Source organism: Chrysemys picta, chromosome 3, assembly GCF_011386835.1.
Source record: "Chrysemys picta bellii isolate R12L10 chromosome 3, ASM1138683v2, whole genome shotgun sequence".
In the NCBI taxonomy this organism is placed as follows: domain Eukaryota; kingdom Metazoa; phylum Chordata; order Testudines; family Emydidae; genus Chrysemys; species Chrysemys picta.
In genome coordinates this window covers 110,662,825-110,686,621 of record NC_088793.1, presented here as the reverse complement: position 1 = coordinate 110,686,621, position 23,797 = coordinate 110,662,825, and the positions used below count along the sequence as shown (strand labels likewise).

At 42.5% G+C, this 23,797-nt stretch overlaps 1 protein-coding gene across 7 annotated transcripts in view; it reads left to right on the top strand.

Moving 5' to 3' along the window:
* Positions 1-23,797, top strand: part of SHPRH (SNF2 histone linker PHD RING helicase) — a 142,573-nt gene that overhangs the window by 44,015 nt on the left and 74,761 nt on the right. For all 7 annotated transcript variants that reach the window (XM_008177225.4, XM_065588788.1, XM_065588789.1 and 4 more), the window contains 8 exons: positions 291-971; positions 7,018-7,269; positions 9,027-9,105; positions 9,687-9,850; positions 9,944-10,200; positions 14,734-14,855; positions 19,883-19,971; positions 21,994-22,086. In XM_008177225.4, coding sequence (XP_008175447.4) covers positions 291-971; positions 7,018-7,269; positions 9,027-9,105; positions 9,687-9,850; positions 9,944-10,200; positions 14,734-14,855; positions 19,883-19,971; positions 21,994-22,086 — 1,737 coding nt within the window. The remainder of the gene's footprint in view (positions 1-290; positions 972-7,017; positions 7,270-9,026; positions 9,106-9,686; positions 9,851-9,943; positions 10,201-14,733; positions 14,856-19,882; positions 19,972-21,993; positions 22,087-23,797) is intronic.

The following is a 23,797-nucleotide window of genomic DNA, read 5'->3' as shown; positions in this document are numbered from 1 at the left end:
AAAATAAAACCCAAAGTAGGTCAAGTTTTGGGGTTAAAAACTTTCACTATGTCCTTCATAAATTTTTGAAGACATTGCTGTAAGGGTTGGCAGATGTTACAGTTTTGTGACCAAAAGGTTTGTGAAACACTTTGAAAAACCCTAAACAAATATTGAGTACTTGGTCCCCAAAACCCAGTCCAAACCAGAAGATATATGTAATGTTAACAGTTTACTCCCAAGGTGGCTATACTTTCCTCATCAAAGAACAAAAAAAAAAATTGTCAGTTAAAATTAACTTTATTTTTTAGACAACAAGGAGTTCTGGAAGGATTCAGAAGACATCTTTGCCTAATGCTAAAACTCAAACCAAAGAATCAGCAAGTAAGGTCACATCTTCAGAAAAAGTCAAACCACCCCGGCTGGTGGACATTCCTGCAGAAGACCATGACTACTGTACAACTAGCAAAAATAACAAAAAGTCTGAGACAGGCCAAAAGATTTGCATAAAAGAAGAAAATCTTCAGCCAAGAGTTATGGACTTGGAGTCTGCTGATTTGCAAGGCGACCTCATGTCCAGTGATTCCACCAATCCTGTCCTCACTGCATCTAAAAATACAGATGATGCGGAAGTCCTAAAGGACCAGTCTTCAGACTCCCAAGAACGTGCTGGCAGTGTCATACAGCATGCCAGTTCCATTTTTCCATTCAACACCTCTGACTATCGTTTTGAATGCATTTGTGGTGAGCTTGGCTTGGTTGACTGCAAGGCCCGTGTGCAGTGCCTGAAGTGCCACCTATGGCAGCATGCTGAATGTGTAAACTACAAAGAGGAAAACTTGAAGATTAAGCCCTTTTATTGTCCCCATTGCCTAGTAGCAATGAAACCAGTTTCTACAGGAGCCACTCTGATAATCTCTCCAAGTTCCATCTGCCATCAGTGGGTGGATGAGATCAACAGGCATGTGAGATCATCTTCCCTTCGAGTCCTGGTAAGATGATTTCATCTCATCCTCTCATACCTAGATTCGTAGATTGGAAGAGGAAAACAAACTTTCCTGTTTCATCAATTACCAGTGGGTTTATTGTCATAGAGTTTTTGTTCAGAAGGGACCACCAGATCATTTAGTCTGACCTCATGTACAGGCCACCACCACCACCCAGCACCTCTCCACTAAACTCAATAACTGAAATTAGACCATATTACACAGCACACAGAAGACTGGAGCATTATGTGTCACAGGGAGAGAATAGGAGTGACTGAGGTGCACCAATACCCAAAGCCCCTGCAGTGGCAGGAAAACAATTATGTGAGATACACCCAGATAAATCCTGGCAAGTGACCCACACTCTCACACTGCAGAGGAATGCAAAAAAAAACCCCTAATGTCACTGCCAATCTGACCTGGGGGGAAATTCCTTCCCAACACCACATATAGTGATCAGTTATAACTTGTGCATGTGAGGTAAGAACCAACCATTTAAGCACCTGAAGCCACCTCTGAGCACTCTCTCATCCCATCCAGTGTCTGATGTCCAGGCATGACCATCTTTGATGCTTCGAAAGAGGGAGACCAAAAATCACCGCAGAATACATTGAGAGGAGAGGGGGAATCCCTTCCTGACCCCTGCAGGTGACTGGCTGAAACCCAAAAGTGTGAGCTTTTAGGAACATAAGACATAAATCAAATTTGGCAGAAGAGTGGCCTTTGTCAGGATTGTGCATTTCACCATCCATCTGAAAATTCTCCCATATTTGGCCAAGCTATAAACTTCTGAAAAATCTCAATTTGCACGTGCTTCATGGAGGTTAGAATTTGGCAGCTTAATTCTCCTAAGATTTTTGTCTGCACTGAGCAATCTAACCCCTCACAGCTGCCACATACCAACCAGATAGTATATGCCCTGTCACCACAGAGTGACTAAACACGTTCTATCCTGGGGCCACAGAAGCTACGCAGGATTTTACCTGCAATTACTCCTGGTTGGCAGAGACTGTTGTGGCACAAGGCATGGGAAATAAGATCAGGGAAACTAGAAAATATACAGTATCTGGTTAAATTCTAGGAGTATGGCACGTACAGTCTGAAATCTAACAATGTTAATATTTTAAAGTACTCAAAGTATACATAAAGTTTTAAGCTTACAATAGTTATTGCACTTTGCTGCAGATGTAACATTTTAACACTGAAATACATCAGTTACAAGCCTTAATTTATCTCATGAATTTAGGTTTTTTCCCCTTTCAACTACTGTATGCTTCACAAAGGATCCCATTGAAAATGTTGAGGTAAAAGAGAGACAGATACACACATTCTGTTATAATAAATAATAATAAAGATACTTTTATTATAAGACTTCTGGTGGAAGGTCACTAGAGGACATTTATGGACTTTGTTGGTGCTTTTACCACCATCTTTCATGTTCATTCCATGTGTTCCATTGATTCTTCTCGGAGATTCCTTGGAGGATAGAAATAGTAGTCTACTCAAGTTCACACTTTGTTCCTGTTCCTAAAGGTGTTTGACTGCATGTTTCTATCTTTGCCTATTCTACCATGATATTCTGCTGTGGGAAAAAAGTGCATGCTTTAACCATTGTTTCCATAACATTGTTGATGTTAAATCCATGTTAAAGCAGCTAAGCTGAAATACAGCTGTAGTATGAAGTACCAAAATCCTTTTATTTTCTTGCGGGGGTGAGGGAATCAATTGGGAAGCCCAATTTCCTTTCCATTCTATAATTTAATAATAATTTTGAGTTCAGATGTTCTTTCCATGTTAGGTGTGCGCGCTCTAGATTCTCCAGAGAGTTTTTCCCCTCAGTGATATCTGTCGGGCTGGCTGGAGCACCCTCTTGTGCTGTGTGCCTGTGCGCTGGTATAAGGGCCCAGTTAGCTTCACACCCTCCAGTTCCTTCTTACTGCTCATGATAGTCACTGGAGCATCTTCTTTTCCTTTGGCAAACTCTTACTCAGTGGTCTTAGTTTAGTCCTTTTCCCTTGTTTCCCTATCCTTGTTCTTTAATTTCACAGTTTGGACTGTTGTAGATTAGTTGTATATAGTTAGTTGGCGTTTCTCGCTCTGTTAGTGGAGTTTTGTCTGTCCCCAGTGCCAGAGCATTCCTTGATTCCCGGGTTTCGATCCCTGGGCCTTCTGCAGCAAGCTCATGCCCCTGAGTGACCTGCACTTCAGTTGTCTGAAGTGCGTCGGAGAGACTTATATCAGGTACCACTGCCAGATCTGCTGACACTTCAAACCCTGTATGAAGGACAGGGAGGCCAGCTTGAAGTCCCTCATGATGGAGTCAGCGCTCTGTCCCTCTTCGGAGCTAAGCTGGTCCAACTCAGCACCCAGTACCTTGGAGTCAGTACAGAGTGCTACTCCTGCCATGAGAGACTCTCGGCACCATTCTCCTTCACTGGTGCTGAAGAAAAAACGTAAGAAGCAGCTGACCGAGAGGGGACGTTCCCTGACTTTGAAGAGGGTCAAGCACAGGGAGCGCAGTGGAGACAGCGTCTGGCCACTCCTCTGCCCCTGCTCCGAGGAGGGCATCATCAACTCTGCCTCGTAGGCAGGCTCCGTTGAGTCGAGTCCCGGGCCATCCCATTGCTTCAGAGGGGCAATGCGGTACCAGCGGGATTGTCGTACCATGTACCCTGGAGGCGTTGGTTGTGGCCAGAGACCTGGCTTTTGGTGCCTCTGTCACCGTCGGTACAGGAGTCAGTGGCATCAATACCAGGGAGCATGTGGCCGAAGCGCCAGTTCGGTACCGGCCTCCTTGGTACCTTCTAGAGGGAAACCATCCCTGCTTCCCCCAATGCAGGTCTTCTCTCCCTGGCACCGATGTATACCACCCCTCCATGGTCCCCGGAGGAAGGCTCGTCATTGGACTTGGAAGTGGAGTCGTATTTCCACTTGAGGAGCCACAGCCAGTTCCCTCCCAGGCAGCCCTACCAGTCAATAGACCCAGGTACAGGGGTACTGCCAAGCACTTGGGACAGTGGGCACTGGCCTATGCAGATGCAATGGCCTTTTTGGAACCTGTGGGGGTTTCCCCCATGCAAGAGCCCTCTTTCAGATGCTCGTAATCCATAGTGTCGGAATGAAGTGCCCCCACCCATACGACTGGCATCCAACATGGACTGTGGTACCAAGCATCAGGACATAGATTTATGGGACCCAGTTGGTGCAGGACAGATTTATGGGACCCAATTGGTGCCATCCTCTTCTTCCTCCTCACCCAGATGAGGCAGTGTTTGGGGTGTGTTTATCCCCTCCCACACAATGACTTAGTAAGTAGCTCACCAGGAGCTGTTGAAAAGAGTGGCCTCGAACCTTGGGCTGGAAGTGGAGGTAGTTAGTCCTTCCACAGCCTGGTTGAAAACTTGTCTGCTGTGAGCCTATCGAAGGTGACCCCTCCCCTCCCCCCATGAGGCCATTATTGGACCGGTAAAAGCCTTGTGGCAAACTCCGTCCTCCTTGACCGCCTGTTTTTGCCTTAGACTATTGGATCATATGGCCGCATGCACATACATAGTACCGCTTGTGAGACTGTGCCTCCGACCCCTTCAAGTGTGGCTGGCCTCAGCGTATATGCCAAGCCATCATCATTTGGACTCGGTGCTTACAGTTCCCACCCAGGTCCTCGCCTCTCTAGATTGGTGAAGGGACTCCTGTTCGGTAGGCATGGGCATTCCCTTCATCAGTCCCTAACCATCAGTATCCCTAACCTTTGGATGCATCCGAGCTAGGTTGGAGAGCTCACCTTGAGCAACTCAAACTCAAGGTCTGTGATCCCAGGAGGAACTCTCCTTACATATAAATGTCAGAGAACTCAGAGTGGTTCGCCTAGCATGCCAGGTGTTTATACTCTAGATTGTAGGCAAGGTTGAGTGAGTCCTTATGGACAATATGGCAGACATGTTTTACATCAACAAGTAGGGAGGGACATGCTCTTCCCCACCCTGTGTCAAGAGGCCATTTGCTTGTGGTTATTCTGTGTGAAGCACTCGATCCACCTCAAAGCCTCTCACCTTCCAAGAGCCTGAAACAATCTGGCAGATTACCTCAGCAGATCTTTCTCCTCTCACCATGAGTGGTCCCTTCACCCCAGTGGTGGGGGATTCTAGTGGTGGGGGATTCCCCTCAGAGATCTGTTTGCAACCAAGCAAAACAAGAAGTGTCAGCAGTTTTGCTCTCTACGTGGGTGCAGCCTGGGCTTGCTTACGGTTGCCTTCCTGCTCCATTGGACAAAGCATCTGTTCTATGTGTTTTTCCCCCATTCCTCTCATGCACAAAGTCTTACTCAAGGTCAAGCAGGATAGAGCAAAGGTTATTCTTATGGCCCCAGCATGGCCACACCAGCACTGGTTTGGCACCTTTTCAGATCTGTCAGGAGTGACCCAATGCCGCTCCCTCCCCTCCCAGACCTGATCTCGCAAGACCACAGCCGATTGCACCACTTGAACCTACACTTGACTGCGTGGAAGCTCCATGGAAGCGGAGCTGGCCTGTTCGGAGTCTGCCAGGTATTGCTAGATAGTAGGAAATCATCTACTAGAGTGACTTACCTCGCCAAGTGAAAGCATTTCTCCTTGTGGTCATCCCAACGAGGTCACCTCTCCACTCACTTTTGGAGTATATGCTTCATCTGAAACAGCAGGGCCTAGCCATTTCGCTAGTTAGAGCTCACCTAGTGGCCATCTCCACCTTCCATCCTCCAATGGATGGTAGGTTGTTGTTTTTTTCACATAAAATGTCCATTCACTTTCTTAAGGGCTTATAGAGATTATAACCACAAATTAATGAACCCATTCCACCATTAGACCTAAACCTGATCCTGTTAAGACTCTCAGGCCCTTCCTTTGAGCAGCTGGCATCATGCCCCTTGTCGTACCACTCCTGGAAGGTCGCTTTCCTATTACTGATTACCTCAGCCAGGATGGTCTCTATGGGGCCTTATTTCAGCCCCTCCCCCCCCCCCCGGTATATGGTGTTCTTTAAGTATAAGGTACAGTTTCTCCCCAACCTCGCGTTCCTCCCAAAGGTAGTTTCACGCATAGTAACCAGTCTATATTTCTGCTAGTATTCTTCCTGGAATCGCACAAGAATAGGGAGGAGTAGCGTCTACACACACTGGATGTTAGGCAGGCCCTCACCTTCTATACAAAAAGGACCAAACTGTTCTGTAAGTCCACGCAGCTCTTCCTGGCAATAGCAGACAGGATGAAAGGCCTACAATTTCAGCCCAAAGAATTTCATCCTGGATCACTTCCTGCATTTGCATGTGCTATGAGCAGGCGGGTGCTCCACCTCCTGCCATCTTGACTTGCCTACTCGATGAGAGCTCAAGCTTCCTCAGTGGTGGTTCTGGCCCAGGTCCCAATCCAGGATATTTATAGAGTGGCGACATGGTCATTGGTGCATACCTTTTCATCTCACTATGCCATCACACAGCAGGCTAGAGATGATGCTGGGTTTGGTAGAGCAGTGTTGCAATCCGCATGTCTATGAACCACTTCCTAAGGTTCCACTTGGGAGTCACCTAACGTGAAATGGACTTGAGCAAGCACTCGATGGGAAAAAAAGGGTACTAACTTTTCCATAGCTGCTGTTCTTCTAAATGTGTTACTCATGTCCATTCCATGACCCACTCTCCTGTCCCTCTGTCGGAGTTAGCCAGTAAGAAGGAACTGAGAGGGTGCAGAGCCAGTCAGGCCCCTTATATCTGTGCATAAGCGTGCAGCACCAAAGGATGCTAGAGCTGTCCTGAAAGATACCACTGAAGGACAAAATTCCCCGGCAACTGTGAGTGTGATGCATGCACACCTCCTGTGGAATGGACATGTGCAACGCATTTTGAGGAACAACAATTATGAAAAGGTTAGTAGCCATTTTTTATGAACTAACACTACATTATGCAAAGAACATTTTAAGTGTGTGTTCTGTAAAACTATGAAGAGCTCTAACACTTCATTATGAAGTATTTCTTATCTTCAGTCTTTGCTCTCATGTTTGTATATATAAACGTGTGCAGGTGTATCAAGGTGTGAAGAAACATGGCTTCTTGCAGCCTCACATGTTAGCAGAGCAGGAGGTAGTCATCACCACTTATGATGTCCTTCGCACTGAGCTGAACTACGTGGACATCCCTCATAGTAACAGTGAAGATGGGCGCCGTTTCAGGAACCAGAAGCGGTATATGGCCATCCCAAGTCCCTTAGTAGCAGTAGAGTGGTGGAGGATCTGCCTAGATGAAGCACAGATGGTTGAATGCACCACTGCAAAGGTGAGGAAGTCTCCTGAGCATGCTTGTGTTGAAAAAGTTTGACAAGGTTCTTGTAACTTAAAGAAAAAAAATAAGATAAAGCTGCTTCTTGACTCTTAACGTGTATTAAACATAAACTTGTCCTTGTAATCTGTTCTTCAGAAGTGACTAATGGTTTGCTTCCTCTTGGAGATATTTACTATTAAATGGTTCCCCGTTGGAGTTTTGGCAGGCTGTGATGTGTATCTAGCTCAAAAAGTATTTAACGTGATTTATACCAACAGTTTAAAGAACTAGGTCATCATGTTGTATACAGTGTTTGACAGTTTCAAAGAACGCACTAGCCTGTTCAGTGACATGGTTTACAGGTACTAATATGTCCTTTAGGTCTAGAAACTATAAAACCGTCAGCAATGACTCGAGAAGCTCTTCAGGCTCATCCTAGCAGTTTGCAGAGGTAGATTATTTTAGATAGCGTTTGCCTAAGGTAGGGAGATAAAAATGCTAACAGAAAATCCTACTCACATAACAATTTATCCCTTGATTTATGTGTATTACACACACCCAGTTAACTTACTTCCTTGTTGTAAACACTTCATCCAGTTTGAATAGATCTGTGATAGTGCTCATCAGCTGTCAAGTGATCCATTTGTTTTTAAAATAAATAAAAGCATAATGAATCTGCTATATATACATACTAGAGCCCTTCCGTGTGTGTGTGTGTGTGTGTGTGTGTGTGTGTGTGTTCGCGCGTGCATGTGTGGGGAGACAAACACAGGTGTATCAGTTCTGCTTTATATCAGTTTTCTGTAGTACAGGGGTTCTCACTCTTCCATAGAGTGAATGTCTTAATAAGTGTGTATCACTTCCACTCCCCCAAATTATTATTTAATATCCATATAGCAAATACATCAATTGCTTACATGTAAAAGTAATGTCAGGGAAGTATTTAATGTAATTTTAGCTGTCTTTTAATGGGAGTTACAGCTAGAAACGGGGAGAGCCAGGACCATATTTACAGCAAACTCTGTCTGGAACATGCAAGGGTTATAGAGGTAGCAATCTGAGACCTGTTGCTCTGGATCAGTTCCTTTCTTTTGCATGTAAGCAGATGTTGTAGTTGCCACACATGTAGGGAAATCTGTGTTTTTGTGGAATCAAAGTTACTAAGTTCTCTTACTGTACTAATGACCCTGATGTTTCTCTTCATCATCCCAGGCACAATATCTTCTTGCCCATCCTTTTATTATTATGTTAATGAAAAAAACTATGTCTCTTACCTGTCAATCAAAAATACTGCCCTCCACAGGCAACTTAGGTGAGTAGCACAGTTGCCAACTTTCAGGCGGTAAATAAGCACACCGACTTTCACAATGTGCCAAAAATCAAGCTAATCCCATTTCAAAACAAGGCCCAAACAAGCCAATCCATAAGAACGTCAACACTCTATTGTGACTAGATCCCCCCGGTGTGCAGTCTGGGACTGTGGTGGGCCCACTGTGCACCCTGACTCCCTTTCCCCCCCTTGCCTCTGCTTGCCAAGAGCTGATCAAAAAAAAATCAACAAGCTACAAGCCCAAAACTAGCCAACAAGCAGTTCACAAGCCAATTAAGCCAAAAACAAGCCCAATTTTCACAGGTTTGGCATATCTGGTGAGTAGTGTTTTGCAAAGCTGACACATACAGTCATGGTTCTTCTGAGTGAGTGAGCTTTTTCTTGGCTCTTGCGGTCTTTTCATGTATTTCTACTTATTGCTATTCCTGTCTTCTCTCATTAGGCTGCAGAAATGGCACTCCGTTTGAGTGGAATCAATCGCTGGTGTGTCAGTGGCACTCCTGTACAGCGAGGATTAGAAGGTAAGCTTTGTATAGTCTGTGGTGTTTTTTCCCCCCCGATGTATTGGGGCTCCAGGAGAGACAACTAAACTTGCCAATTTTGATATTCCTATCCTAGATTCCTGCAGTAGATATTTTATATTCCTAGAGAAGAATGCTTATAGATTGTAAGACTTAACTGATTTCCTTTGTCATAATATTAAGATGCTATTGAAGGAATGAAACTCTACTGAATTACAGCCACCGCTGGGGTGGTAGGCAGTAAGCAATTGTGCATTGCAGGTTGCAAAATAATGATGGAGAGTAGTATTATTATTTTTTTTAAACAAGATCCTAGGGAAAACTCTTAACTCTTATGGAAAGTGTCATATGATCTTTAAAGTTATACAGAACAGACAGGACCTTGATATTTAAGGTCTCAGCTGAAAGACCACAGCACACAGTAAACTGCATGGAGCTTCATCTGTTTTCTGCAGAAGGGCGATGAACTGTGTGATTTAAGCACTTAGGTATTTCAAACCTGGTGACATTACTGTAGAAATTTTTTTTTGGTGTGGCGTTCTAAAATAACATACAGTAAAGTAATATTCTTCTTTTATCAGATCTATATGGCTTAGTGCTTTTTCTTGGAGTTGATCCTTACTGGGTCAAACATTGGTGGGATCAGCTTCTGTATCGACCTTACTGTAGGAAAAATCCTCAGCCTCTCTACAACCTAATTGCCAACATAATGTGGAGATCAGCAAAGAAGGACGTGATTGATCAAGTAAATATGGACTTTAAAAAAATTGTATGTAAATAGCACTTTCACCAAAAACATTTTATGTATTTATTTATTTTATTTTATTTTACTTTGCAGATTCAGATTCCCCCTCAGACAGAAGATGTACACTGGCTTCACTTTTCTCCTGTGGAGAGACACTTTTATCATCGTCAGCATGAAGTGTGCTGCCAAGATGCACTAGCAAAACTCAGGAAGATTTCTGATTGGACTCTTAAACTTAGCAGCTTGGACAGGAGGACGGTCACTTCTATTCTGTACCCTTTGCTGCGGCTGCGGCAGGCCTGCTGTCATCCACAAGCTGTTCGTGGGGAATTCTTGCCATTGCAGAAAAGGTGAATTTTACCACTGCTTAAATTGGGTGCTGAGGGCTTGATCCTGCACTCATTGAAATCAATGGCAAAGCTCCCATTGAATTTAATGGTACAGGATCAGGGGCCAATGTTGTTACAGTAAGTCAAAAATTATACCTGCTAGTTGAGCCACTTGCAGCTTAGCTGAATCAGGCATGATCTTATCTGATGTCAGAAGCGGAGAAGGGTGTAATAAGGTTATTATTCCTAGTAATTCCTAGGTGCCTGAGAAAGTGATTTTGATAGTTCTGTAATTGGCACTCTTCCAGGGACTGACCTTTTACTATGATGAAGAGGGGCACTGTGCTGGTGGAGTTACCATATTTATGATGGGATACAAAACTGAGATCCTAAATTCAGTGGAATTTATTTTTTGTCTTCCCTGTTTGCTGATAAACATTGCACTAGAGCATGAGAACTTGAAAAATGAAACTGACTAGGAAAAAACAAGTGAGCCTATTTAGCCTGCAGGATTCATTGTCTATAAGAAGAGTTATTCACAAAGTGAATAAGCAGCACATTATAGGTTTGTTTTAAATAAACTATTATTAACAAAGAACTTTTGTGTTTTAAAATAAATTTAGGGCTAGACTTTCAAAATCTGTTTGCATACTTTTGTGTGCACACTTGTAAAGATCTTCCCTTCCCCTCACATGCACCCCAGAAGGCCATCACTGCACCAGCCCTGCCTTTAGCCAAAAATGGTTTAATACTGCTCCTTTTGAGCAAGTGAGTGCTGCTCTTTGGCTAGCAACAGTGGGTTGCTAGAGAGCAAGGTATAGGTGCATAATCCTATGCCAGGGACTGAGAGCACTGTCTTTTCTGCATTTTTTTTAAGCTTTTGCTGCCACAGGCAGGAAAGAATCAAATTTGTCCCTTAATGTGAATGTATTTCTTCTATTTTCAACCACTTTTTCCTTTGTTCCTCTCTGCTCTCTTCATACCTTTCCTGTGTTTCTATCCCTCTGTGTCCTTAGTTCCTCCTCCTTCTCCACTCTTCTGGCAGGGCACCTTCAGTGTAGAATTATGCGTGTCTGCTGCTGTAGCTACTGCACAACAGCACAATCTGTTGTAGGACTTTCCTGCCTGATAGTTTTAAAACTGTGGAAGCATGAGTGGAACATGGGAAATACCAGTATTCCCACCAATCCATAGCACATTACTGTTTGAGTACTGCCAAACTTCCAGTGATGTACACGGGCAGCATACAAGCCGTGCTGCTGAATGCACCAGGAATATCCTAGCACTGCATTGATTTCAGTGGAATGTTGATGAGTGACAGCAGCATAGCAATTGCAGTGGAGGATTAGCAATAAAAGATGAACCCCCAGTAAAAACATTGTAAGAAAAGGCAGTTTGGAGACACTGTTATATATTTTCTTGTGAACAAGTCCTGTCTGTAGCAATGGACTATTCCCAGAACATGCAGAAGATTTTGCTTATGGCTTCCTTTATTTGCATGTGAATAAACAAGAATTCAGTGCCCAGTATTGTGGTGAATAGGAGAATTGGATTGAAACAAGGAAACTGACGCCTGGAGTGTGTTCTATGAGAGTAACAGAGGGTCCTGTGGCACCTTTAAGACTAACAGAAGTATTGGAGCATAAGCTTTCGTGGGTGAATGCCCACTTCATCAGACGCAAGTAATGGAAATTTCCAGAGGCAGGTATAAATCAGTATGGAGATAACGAGGTTAGTTCAATCAGGGAGGGTGAGGTGCTCTGCTAGCAGTTGAGGTGTGAACACCAAGGGAGGAGAAACTGCTTCTGTAGTTGGATAGCCATTCACAGTCTTTGTTTAATCCTGATCTGATGATGTCAAATTTGCAAATGAACTGGTGCTCAGCAGTTTCTCTTTGGAGTCTGGTCCTGAAGTTTTTTTGCTGTAAGATGGCTACCTTTACATCTGCTATTGTGTGGCCAGGGAGGTTGAAGTGTTCTCCTACAGGTTTTTGTATATTGCCATTCCTGCTATCTGACTTGTGTCCATTTATCCTCTTGCGTAGTGACTGTCCAGTTTGGCCAATGTACATAGCAGAGGGGCATTGCTGGCACATGATGGCATATATAACATTAGTGGACGTGCAGGTGAATGAGCCGGTGATGTTGTAGCTGGTCTGGTCAGGTCCTGTGATGGTGTTGCTGGTGTAGATATGTGGGCAGAGTTGGCATCGAGGTTTGTTGCATGGGTTGGTTCCTGAGTTAGAGTTGTCATGGTGCAGTGCGTGGTTGCTGGTGAGAATATGCTTAAGGTTGGCGGGTTGTCTGTGGGAGAGGACTGGCCTGCCTCCCAAGGTCTGTGAAAGTGAGGGATCATTGTCCAGGATGATCTATGATCTGGTTCTATGAGAGTGTTAATTTTCTCATTATCTGGTAAAGGCAGTGAGTAAGGCTGTCTAGCCATTCCTAAACAGGATACCTTTTAGGTTTTCCTGGAATTTAAACTGAATCAGGAACTTCTCTTGAAATTGATTATTAGTCTCAGATTGTTCAAAGTAAATGAATTAAGGGCTTGTCTATACTTAAAATGCTACAGCAGCACAGCTGTAGCGCTTCAGTGTAAATGCTACCTGTCAGAGTAGGTAATCCACCTCCCTGAGAGGTAGTAGCTAGGTTGATGGCAGAATTCTTTTGTTGATCTAGCCCTGTCTACATGGGGACTTGGGTTGGCTTAACTACGCAGCTTAAGGGTGTAGATTTTCCAAAACCCGACCAACATAGTTAAACCAACCTAATTTTCTAGTGTAGACCAGGCCTTACAAATTATGAAACTATGTGCTATTTTTGTTTTGTTTTTAGAAATTTTTCACTCTCCATGCTTATGAAAATGAAAGATTAATAGCACTGGCTAGAGCTAAGCAGAATATGAGCAGCAGGTGCATTGCATATTTGCCAGTACAACTGAGAAATGTAGCTCAGTATAAATTGCAGTTTTAAATCAATAGCACCTCCATCTCCCACACTGGCATGGCAGCAGGAACATTGAAACTTTAGATAGCAGGAGCAAAGGTAAGGGGAAACCTTAGTATGGGGTAGTCAATTACTTTTTGTCAAGGTCCTAATTTCTTGGTCAAGATATAGTCAAGGTCCAGACTCTAGAGAAGAAGAAAATTTAAAAAAAAATGCAGTAATGATGATACTAAGTAAATAAAAATATTTCACATCTGTTCAAAAGCATCTGGCGGTCTGGATTTGGCCTGTGGTCCCCCTGTTGGCTACCCCTGCCTTAGTAGGTACTGCAGTATTGCTGGGAGAGGAAGATGGGGCCCAGCCAATGCGGCCTTTCCCTGCCTTCACATCCTGGATCCAGACTGTGCAGGGGTGACCCCCCCCTTCCCTCCAGTACATGAGGAACAATACAATACCCCTTCATCCCCAAGCCAAGAAATTCCAGCGAGGAGCGAGCCCTGGAACCAGAATCTCAAGCTGGCAGGTTCAGGCACAGAAGCAGCCTAGCAGGGACGGTTGGACACTAATGTGATGTGGCTGATTTCTACCATTTTTACTCTGGTCATTCTCTTCTCATGCTGATTGTTTGTCTGCTTCAATATCCTCCTGCCCAAACTCTTCATCTCAGCCTGACTCCAGCGGCCCTCCATGCTCCCTTCATTCTTCCCTCCCTCTTTCTTCTCCCCTGCCCTTTTCCTTTCACCCCTCTCCTTCCCTTTTTCTTTCTATTTAGCTAATCTCCTGCTAACTAAACCCCACTCAGAGAATTAAAAAAAGTTAAAGGAAGGGAAAAAAGTGTAACTACTGTGACATTTGCCAACCATCACTCTGTTCACTCGCTTGTATTGTTGTATCTCCTTTCCCCTGTACTTTGTTTTGTCTATTTAGATTTGCTCATGAACTGTTGCTTATTCTTCATTTGTGCAACCCCTAACACAATGGGATCCCTTTTTCAGTTGGCCCTTATGTGTATCAGCAATACAAATAATAATAATAATTAAAGTAAAAGCAGAAAGACCTATTACAATGTGGAAACATCTCTTTACCGCAATACATACTCTCAGGCCCCTGAGAGGCTGGTGGAGCTGTCATGTTGCTGAAGTAATGAATTGGTCCCTGAGGGAAGGTGCTTTTAAAAATGGATTGTATAGCTCTTTCTCTACAAGTATGGCCTTTATTTCCTTGTCTCTGGAGGAATTGTGCTGTATTGTTAAAGTGTAGAGACTTGAACATAGTGGCTCTGAATGAAGGAATGGGAGAAATTCCTGACAGTGGAGTTCTGACAGGTCTACTTTTCCCAAGTCTCCACAGCGTGGGGGAGTTCATTTCTATTCTCTTGACATATACCCTCAGTTAGATTAGTGATTGGGGCACTAGATGTGTGCAGACGCTGCAGCTGAAAGAGTGACTGCTAAAACTAAATCATGACACTGTATTGTCCTTGAGAATATTTATCATGTGGCAAACATATGTTTGCATGATATATCTGCCATGCATGATATGACCTTTCATGCAAGTGTAGTGTCTGTTTTTCTTTCAAATTTGATCCATTAGATCTTTATTTCAGCACCATGACCATGGAGGAGCTACTGACTTCACTGCAGAAGAAATGTCGAACCGAATGTGAGGAAGCCCATCGACAACTGGTGTGTGCTCTCAATGGTTTAGCTGGTATCCATATAATTAAAGGTAAAAGCAGATTGCTACAGTATGTTACTTCACGCTGTCTGATGGGCGAGTCATGAGGTTAGCTATCATCATAGCAAAATGGCAGGTCCATTGATTTCAGGGAAAAGTGCATATGCGGTCACAGAAAACTGGAACATCATACAGGCAGCATCTGAAGTGCCAACACATTTCTCTGGGCTGACAGGGAAGAAAGGGGTGCAGTATGGAGCTACATCACAGCACTTTCAATTTTTTTAATCCTGTACCACTCTTTCTATGTTCACTTTTTAAGGTCTAATCAAGAGAGGGTAAAAGCAACAAATCTAGCTTGATTCTGCTATCACACTGGTGTAATTCAAGTGTAACTCCATTGAAGTCCATTGAGTTTCACTAGTGTAAAACTGGTGCAGATGAGGCGAATTAGGGCCATTATTTTCTCACTTTTGTTAGGGCTATGACAGTGGCTACTGTGACAGATACAATGGACACTTGGAATATCCAAAGATTCTTGTATCAACTTTGTAAAAGTTATGTGTATCTTTCTGGGGTAGGGATTATATTCTGGCTTCATGTGGGAGCTAAAGGGTTTCCTGAAAGAATTAAAATCACTAGATGGTGACTAATGCAAATCCCTAGGCAGATAACCAGTCTGGAGAAGCCTCACCCCGGTGGAAAATTGCATAAACTGGTTTGATCTGGTTCAAGAATATATTGTTTTGGGTTCTTTGTTTGCCAGTAAACTGACAACCTTGGAGAGAGGTCACACTCTCCTGATCCAAGAATGGATATGAGACTGTGAGCCAGAGGGACAGGCCCTGTGATAGTACCTGCCAGGGTCTCCATGTGGAAGATGGGTGACAAGCTAAGAGTTCATATAAGTTGTTTATTGTTTGAGATGTTTTCTCTATAATGCTTTTGTTGTGAATAAATAGTACTTTCCTTTCTGAAGGCTGGCTGGTCACAGGTTAACCCTGTCATTGCCCTGAAAGAATAGGACCATAAGTGCTGAACTAAAGTCAGACTTGCTGAGGTGATCAGAATGAATTTCAGGGAAGATCGGTGCCCAAATACCCAGCCTAGAGAGAGTGTCACAGGACTCTCCTGAGAAGGATGATGGCTAGAACAGTTCGGGCGGGAGTCTGAGCGGCTTTTTTTTTTTTTTTTTGCTTCGGCGCGGCAGGGGGTACATGCTCTTTACTGATAGGGATGCGCGATCAAAAAAGTTTGGAGACCACTGGGCTAGAGGCTGGAGATCTGAGAGGGGTGAGAGACTGGGTCAGAGATGCAGCTACCTCTGGAACTGTGACAGCTACATCAAAGGTTTTGTGCAGGTAATAGAACTGCAAACATGTAACTAGCAAAGAGTGGCAAGAGTGGAAGTATGTGTGGTGCTCTAATTTATCAGAAACATTTTTTGTCCTTTGCACATTCATTCTAGTCACTAAACTTTGCTCCTTTAATCTAATGGTCAGTGAAATCTTTGGCTTCTTCCCTAGAATATTATGACATTATATAGTATTGTAAACATTTTAGTAAAATGAGACACAAAAAGCCTCAATAACACATAAAGTGAAATTGCATTTCACTTTCAATATCATATGGATGTTTTTGTCACATTGTTTGTAAGTGGTAATAGATTTTAATGGCATCAATAGCAAGGATTGATACTGCCATTTGAAGTTGAAGGTACAAAAGATAACTAATTTGGTAGCAGTGATGACAGCACTTTCTGCCCCCAAGTCTGGAGCAATTGCTGTGTACACAGAGAATGTAAGAAATACAAGAAGTCATTATGTTGTTGCCATTGCAAATACTGTTTAGTTGAAGGAATATTAGCATATAAATGGTAGTGTAGATTCCAGTTGAATCAGTGTGGGGGTTCTGTGAGTTCTAATCAGAAATCTGAAAAATGAAGCAAGGAGAAATAATTATGTGAATCTGTTACCAAGTAGCATAATTTACTTGGATGCTTAGTTCTAAATGTTCATAGCAAAAGTACAGCTGGTTTGTTTTTTTTGCCAAGTGATCCTTGTTAAAACTAATGAGTTGCATGGAATTACCTCCCCACCCTGTTATGCTCATACAAAGCACACGGGATCTTTATAGAGGAAGGTAAATACACAGTGTTTATTGAGAATACCACAGTTAGCATATGCTTTTTAGACACACACTCACTCACTCACTCACTCACTCTCCTGCAGTGATGTTTATAGTTACCAGTCCAGAGTCTGGATCAATCTAGTGGCCAGCCAGATTGGTCGCAGAGGGGAGCGGGGTTCTATCGGTCGCGATCCGATGCTCCTGGAGTGTGGCAAGACGAACCCAAAGTCCTATGGCAAAGCACCCTGTTCTTATAGGATTTCTTCTCTGTTGAAGCCTATGGATTCTGCTGTGTCACTTTGTGATCGATTACTTCTTAATTGGTGTAAACATTCCAATACACCTCCGAGAGGGTCATCCTGTTCTTTGTTCCGATTTAATCAATTGTCTTTAGGGGTGCCAGCCTTTACCTCAGGGTCGTCAATCTGCCCTTCCTTATGGATGCGTGTTGATGATTCTTTGATGTCCTTTAAGTTTCTTCACTCCTTCTTCCTTGACTCTGGCTATAACAATGGCCTTCACACCTTATCTTTTTCTAATGCATACATTCCTCATTCACACAAACAGATTGAGAATACAAACAGTAGTATTTTATATTGAGCAAAAGGGCATTGCAACTTAAACCTTGCTAAGTTTTACAATCAATAACCAAGCCAATTTACATTGAGATCCAGGCCTTCAATGTTCCTCTAAGCTACTTAACATAGACACAATAGAGAATCCTGTCTCTTACTTCCTAATTTGTAATGCATATAGGAAACCATAGTAGTTTTATAACTTATTCTAAAACAAAAGGATGACCATAATTAGTCATAAGGATTGTTCTGGTCTGTCATTCCTTTCTGCTATTCAAAAAGGGTGGCTGACAGGATGAAATCAAATCATACATTAATTCTCATAGTACATTATAAAATCCAGCTCCTACAACCCCCTTAGTTATAGTATTAGTACTCACTTTTAAAACAATCTCGTATGAATAAATATGTAAGGATAAGTATAAATTTTGTTCAGTTCCTTCCCACTTGCAGCTATTAATCGGATGTTGTCCTGGTGATTACCAGTGAACTCTGAAGTGTGTAGTGAAGTGAAGTGTACTATGTTTTGTAACACCTAGTAGTTCAGATAAATCAAATCACATAATGTCATTTTTAGTTAAGCTGCATTAACTTCAACAGTCTCTTCAGTTTACCTTTTCTTCTTTCAATAAAGCTTTTACTAGACTAGCGGCTCTCAACCTTTCCAGACTACTGTATCCCTTTCAGGAATCTGATTTGTCTTGTGTACCCCCAAGTTTCATCTCATGTAAAAAATACTTGCTTTCAAAATCAGACATAAAAATACAAAATTGTCTCTGCACACTGAAAAATTGCGTACTTTCTCATTTTTACCATATAATTATAAAATAAATCAACTGGAATATAAATATTGTACTTACATTTCAGTGTATAAAATATAGAGCAGTATAAACAAGTAATTGTCTGTATGAAAATTTAGTTTATACTGACTACACAAGTGTTTGTTACCTGTTGTAAAACTAGGCAAATATCTAGATGAGTTGATGTACCCCTTGGAAGACCTCTGCATACCCCCAGAGGTACATGTACCCCTGGTTGAGAACCACTGTACTAGACAACTTCCCCATCCTGTAACTTTTCAAGATATTTGGAACTAGAAAAGGGCTTTCACCATTATCTTACAGTCCACCCTTACATTTTTATGTCCCATGGACCACCACACTCATTCAAAAGTTTCCCCAGACTATTAATTTGGTTACCTATCTTCTGTTTATTGTTGGAGTCCAAGAAAGCATACATAATTGTGTTTTTATGATTTACAAATATAGCTTCAAGTAAATATCAGTTAATTTCTTCCTCAAGGTGCACATGGCCTCTTAAACTATAATTGCACTCTGAAAAGTGATTGTGAAAATGGCAGAAGAGAGGGTGAATAATGGATTTTTTGGTTTGGTGGCAATTCTGAAAACCAAAAATGAAATTTTTTGGTAAATCAAAATAATTTAGTGGGTCAAAATAAAACATTGTGACTGCAGGCATTTTGACAAAAGCAGAGGACTAGATTCGCAAAAAGGTCAGTGGGGAGAATGTGGAGAAGTTATAGTAGGAGGTGGCTTCCTTTTAAAACCTTTTGCCCCGTGGTTAGGGAACGCATCTGGGATGCGGGAAACATGAGTTGAAATTCCTCCTTCTACTTCTATGTGGAGAAGGGATTTGAACATGGGTCTCCCATATTACAGGAGAGTGCTCTAGCCATTAGGCTATGGGACATTGTGGTATGTGTTTCTCTCAGACTCTCCTGTTGAACTTGTTCCACTTTTTATAAATAATTAAATAGCCATTGGAGCAGAGCCATTGAAACTGAGTCTCCCACTTCCTTGGTGACTGTCCTAACCACCAACTATAGAATCATTCTGATTCTTTCCCTGCCCCGGTGACTATTCATTGTTATGGATAGTGGCAATTCATAGTCATGAACTGGCAAATTCTGCATTCAGTTGCACCAGTACAGTGGGTGTTGTAATCGATGGGTTTGCATTAAGGCTGAATTTGAAGTTTGAAAATATAACATGCAGAATTCTCCTTGACTCTGAAACCATCATGTGTTTGCAGGTCTGACAATTGCAAAAATCATGTTTAACTTGGAAACAGACTGTTTGCTCTGGAAGTTATTGAGAAACAACAAACATGGTACCCCACAATGCCATTCTTACAGACTTACTTTTCAGAGTAGAACTCCACTATGTTGGGTAAAACACGCTTCTTCAATTGGTGTTTTAAAATAGGCAATTTACAACAACCAAAAAACCAGCAAGTAAATAGTAGACGGTCCCTCTGAAGGCATCTTACATATGTTAGAGATGATGGCCATTTGTGGCCATTTGGAAATAGAAATCATGTTGTGTTGGTTCTAAGTGGATTTGAATTCTTCAGATGAATATGCATTGGCAGCAGACCTGTACAGAGAGGTGTTGCGTTCCTCTGAAGAGCACAAAGAAAAGCTCAAAACAGATTCGCTGCAAGTGAGTATGCATTTAAGTTCATATGCATTTTTTAAATAACATGTCAACATGTACTTGACTGTTCAGTTAAATTTCTTATGCAGCTATTTCTCATAGGGGCTTGCCAAAGGGACACTGTTAACTTGTTCTGTCTTCAAATATAACATACTCTAAACCAGTGGTTTTCAAACTGCGGGTCAGGACCCAGTACTGAGTCGCGGAATGTAAGGCACTGGGTCGTAGTGGCTCTGGTCAGTCCCGTTGGCAGTGCTGCCCAGTTAAGGCAGGGTAGCTTCTACCTGTTCTGACACCGCGCTGCGCTCCGGAAGCGGCCAGCAGCAGATCTGGCTCCTAGGCAGGTGGGGCCATGGGGCTCCGTGCTCTGCCCCTGCCCTGAGCAATGGCTCTGCTGCGGGGGGGGGGAGGGCGGTCCCTGTGGGCTAGAGCTGCACGGAGCCGCTTGCACACCTCCGCCTAGGAGCTGGACCTGCTGCTGGCCACCTACCAGGAGCCACGTGAGGTAACCCCATGCCCCGACCCCGCACCCTGATCCCCTGCCCCAGCCCTGAGCCCCGCCCGAACCCGGAGCCCCTTCCTGCACCCCAAACCCCTCATCCCCGGCCCCACTCCAGAGCCTGCACCACCAGCCCAGAACCCTGACCTCCTCCCACACCTCAAGCCCCTGCCCCAGCCCAGAGCCCCCTCCCACACCCTGAACCCCTCATTCCCAGCTGCAGCCCTCACTCCTACCCTCTGCCCCAGCCCTGAGCCCATCCCACACCCCGAGCCCCTCATCCCCAGCTCCGTTGGGTCACAGACATCAACAATTTTCTTCCATTGGGTCCCCAGAAAAAAAGTTTAAAAACCACTGCTCTAAACATTGTGATCTATGAGAAAAGTCCACTGAACTGCAGATTTCTTGTTTAAAGTCACCATAGTGTAACAAACTTTTTTTATAAAGCCTTGCCTCTAATTTTTAGTGATGCACCAAAAAAACAATGTGAGCTCTGCCTGCTGGTCTACAATAGAATTTAACAAGCTGTAATGTTGGAGTCTTGCATATCACTGCTAACATCAGTGGTACTAGAGTACAGACAGAGAAATAGACAAAGGCAGCTGTGATGGTTCCTGGAGAAGTATAAATGGAACTAAGTCAAATTGTTATATCACAAGAAATGATACCTCTAAGAGCATTATAACACAAGAAAGAGAATAAAAAAGTATTGACAGTATCCCTTTAGGAAACTATATTTATATTATGTGAATGTGTATCTCACTAAATCAATTCCCTGCCATTGCAGGGTCCTTGGGCAGTGGTGCACCTTTGTCCCTCTTGTGACACACAGTAGTTTAGTCTCTTTAAGATTGTAATACTTTGGTCTAATTCTGATTGCTGGGCTTGTTGTGGGGGTAACTGGGTGGTATTTAGTGGCCTGTGTTACAAAGGAGGTCAGAGTAGATGATCTGATGGTCTCTTGTGGCCTTAAACTCTGACTTTGATATAACAATAATGCTGTTAACAAAACTATACTACTGTAACTTAAGTAAAATGGCAGAAACTGGTCAGAGTTTATAATTTTTTCCAACTTTTCTGAAGTTTGTCTATTTTAGGGACATATAAACAACTTCTTTCCATATTTATTTTTTAAAAATCATTATAAAAGAATAAATTTTAAGATAAATGCCTTGCATCTCACGATGGCTTTAAGGGGAACAGCTGTGATCTAGTATATAGAGTACAAAGCAAGAGAATCAAAAAGACTGGTTCTTTTTTAGACTTTCTCACTGATTTGCTATGAGATCTTGGGGGCGTCAGGTAACCTAGTTGTCTCATTTTTGTCCTCTGTAAACAGGGGTAATAATACCCACCTTCATAAGGTACTTTAAGATTCACAGAGGAAATCCCTACCTTTAAATTAAATATTTATTATTATTCTCATAAATAGCCTTGTTCTGGGATTCCACTAATGATTTCATTGTTGCTGTACCAGATAATACAGTATATTGTATTTTATGATAATTGTTGCTTTTCTCTGTGTGAAGAGACTTCATTCTACACACAACCTGATGGAACTACTGGCAGCAAAGCATCCAGGGATACCACCAACCTTGCGTGATGGCAGACTTGAGGAAGAGGTGATTGTTGTTCGTTTTGGTGTAAATGTACAGTATTTTAAAGAACAATGTTTTGCAGATTGTACTTTTTTTTAAGACTGTAACCATCTTTTCCTATTATGTCAAAAAAGGAGAAAAAATCATCAAGCCAAGTACTCCATGGTAAACCTCCAGCATGTTAATAAAATTGCATCTGATTGAATGAGCGAAAGAAAGGAAAATGTCCAATTTCTGCTATTCTGCATGTGTGCTGATCTTTGCTATATTATAATTATATGTTTTGGGGAAACTTTAAATATTAATCACTAGAACTATGATCTTACAAGTGTTTACGTATGAATAGTCTCATAGTCAATGAGGCTAGTCGTGTAAAATTCAGTACCTCTCATAAGTGTTTTCAGGACTTGGGTCAAATAGTGCAGTATATAAAGAGGGTGTCAGAGGAGAAGGAATAAGTATTAGCCACCTCATGGACCAAACTATGGAAAGTACCTGTATCTGAAGTTTGCGAAGCGGTCTGTTGAATGTTGTGTGACAAATGATAGTCAACTTCTCAATTCAGTTCTCAATTCACCTCTATCTGGTGATCTCTTAACATCTTTTCACCAAGAGTCCTACTGAATTCTCCATTACTGATCATTTTTAAATTGTATGTTTTTTCTAAAATATATGCTCTAGGAATTATTTTGGGGAAGTTCTATGGCCTCTGCTATATAGCAGGTCAAACTAGACGATCACAATCATAGAAATGTATGACTGGAAGGGATCTCAATAGGTCATCCAGTCCCCTGCACTGAGGCAGGAGGCCATCCCTGTCAGGTGTTTGTTCAACCTGTTTGTTGTTAAAAACCTCCACTGATGGAGATTCCACAACCTCCCTACGCAATTTGTTCCAGAGTTTAACTACCCTTACAGTTACGAAGTTTTTCCTAATCTCTAATCTAAATCTCCCTTGCTGCAATGTAAGCCCATTACTTCTTTTCCTGTCCTTAGCGAATAAGGAACACGATTTATCATCCTTCTCTTTATAACAACCTTTTATATACTTGAAGACTGTTATCATGTCCCCCCTCTCATGTTTTTCTAGACCTTTAATCATTGTGTTGCTCTCCTCCGGACTTTCTACATTTTGTCCACTTCTTTCCTGAAGTGTGGTGATCAGAACTGGACACAGTACTCCAACTGAAGTCTCGTTGGTGCTGAGTAGAGTGGAAGAATGACTTCTCGTGTCTTTCTACAATGCTCCTATTAATACATCCCAAAATGATACTTGCTTTTTTTGCAACAGTGTTACATGGTTGACTCATATTTAGTTTGTGATCCACTATGACCCCCAGATTCCTTTCTGCAGTACTCCTTCCTAGGCAGTCATTTCCCAATTTCTATTTGTGCAATTGATTATTCCCTTCTAAATGTAGTTCTTTACATTTGTCCTTATTGAATTTCATCCTTTTTACTTTGGACCATGTCTCCAGTTTGTCAAGATCATTTTGAATTCTAATTCTGTCTCCAAAGCACTTGCAATGTCTCCCAGCTTGCTATCATCTGCAAGCTTTATAAGTGTACTCTCTATGTCATTATCCAAATCATTTATGATGATGTTGAATAGAACCAGCCCCAGGATAGATCCCTGCAGGACCTCTCTTGATAGGCTCTTGCAGCGTGACTGTGAACCATTGATAACTACTCTGAGTATGGTTTTCCAATCAGTTGTGCATCCACCTTATTGTAG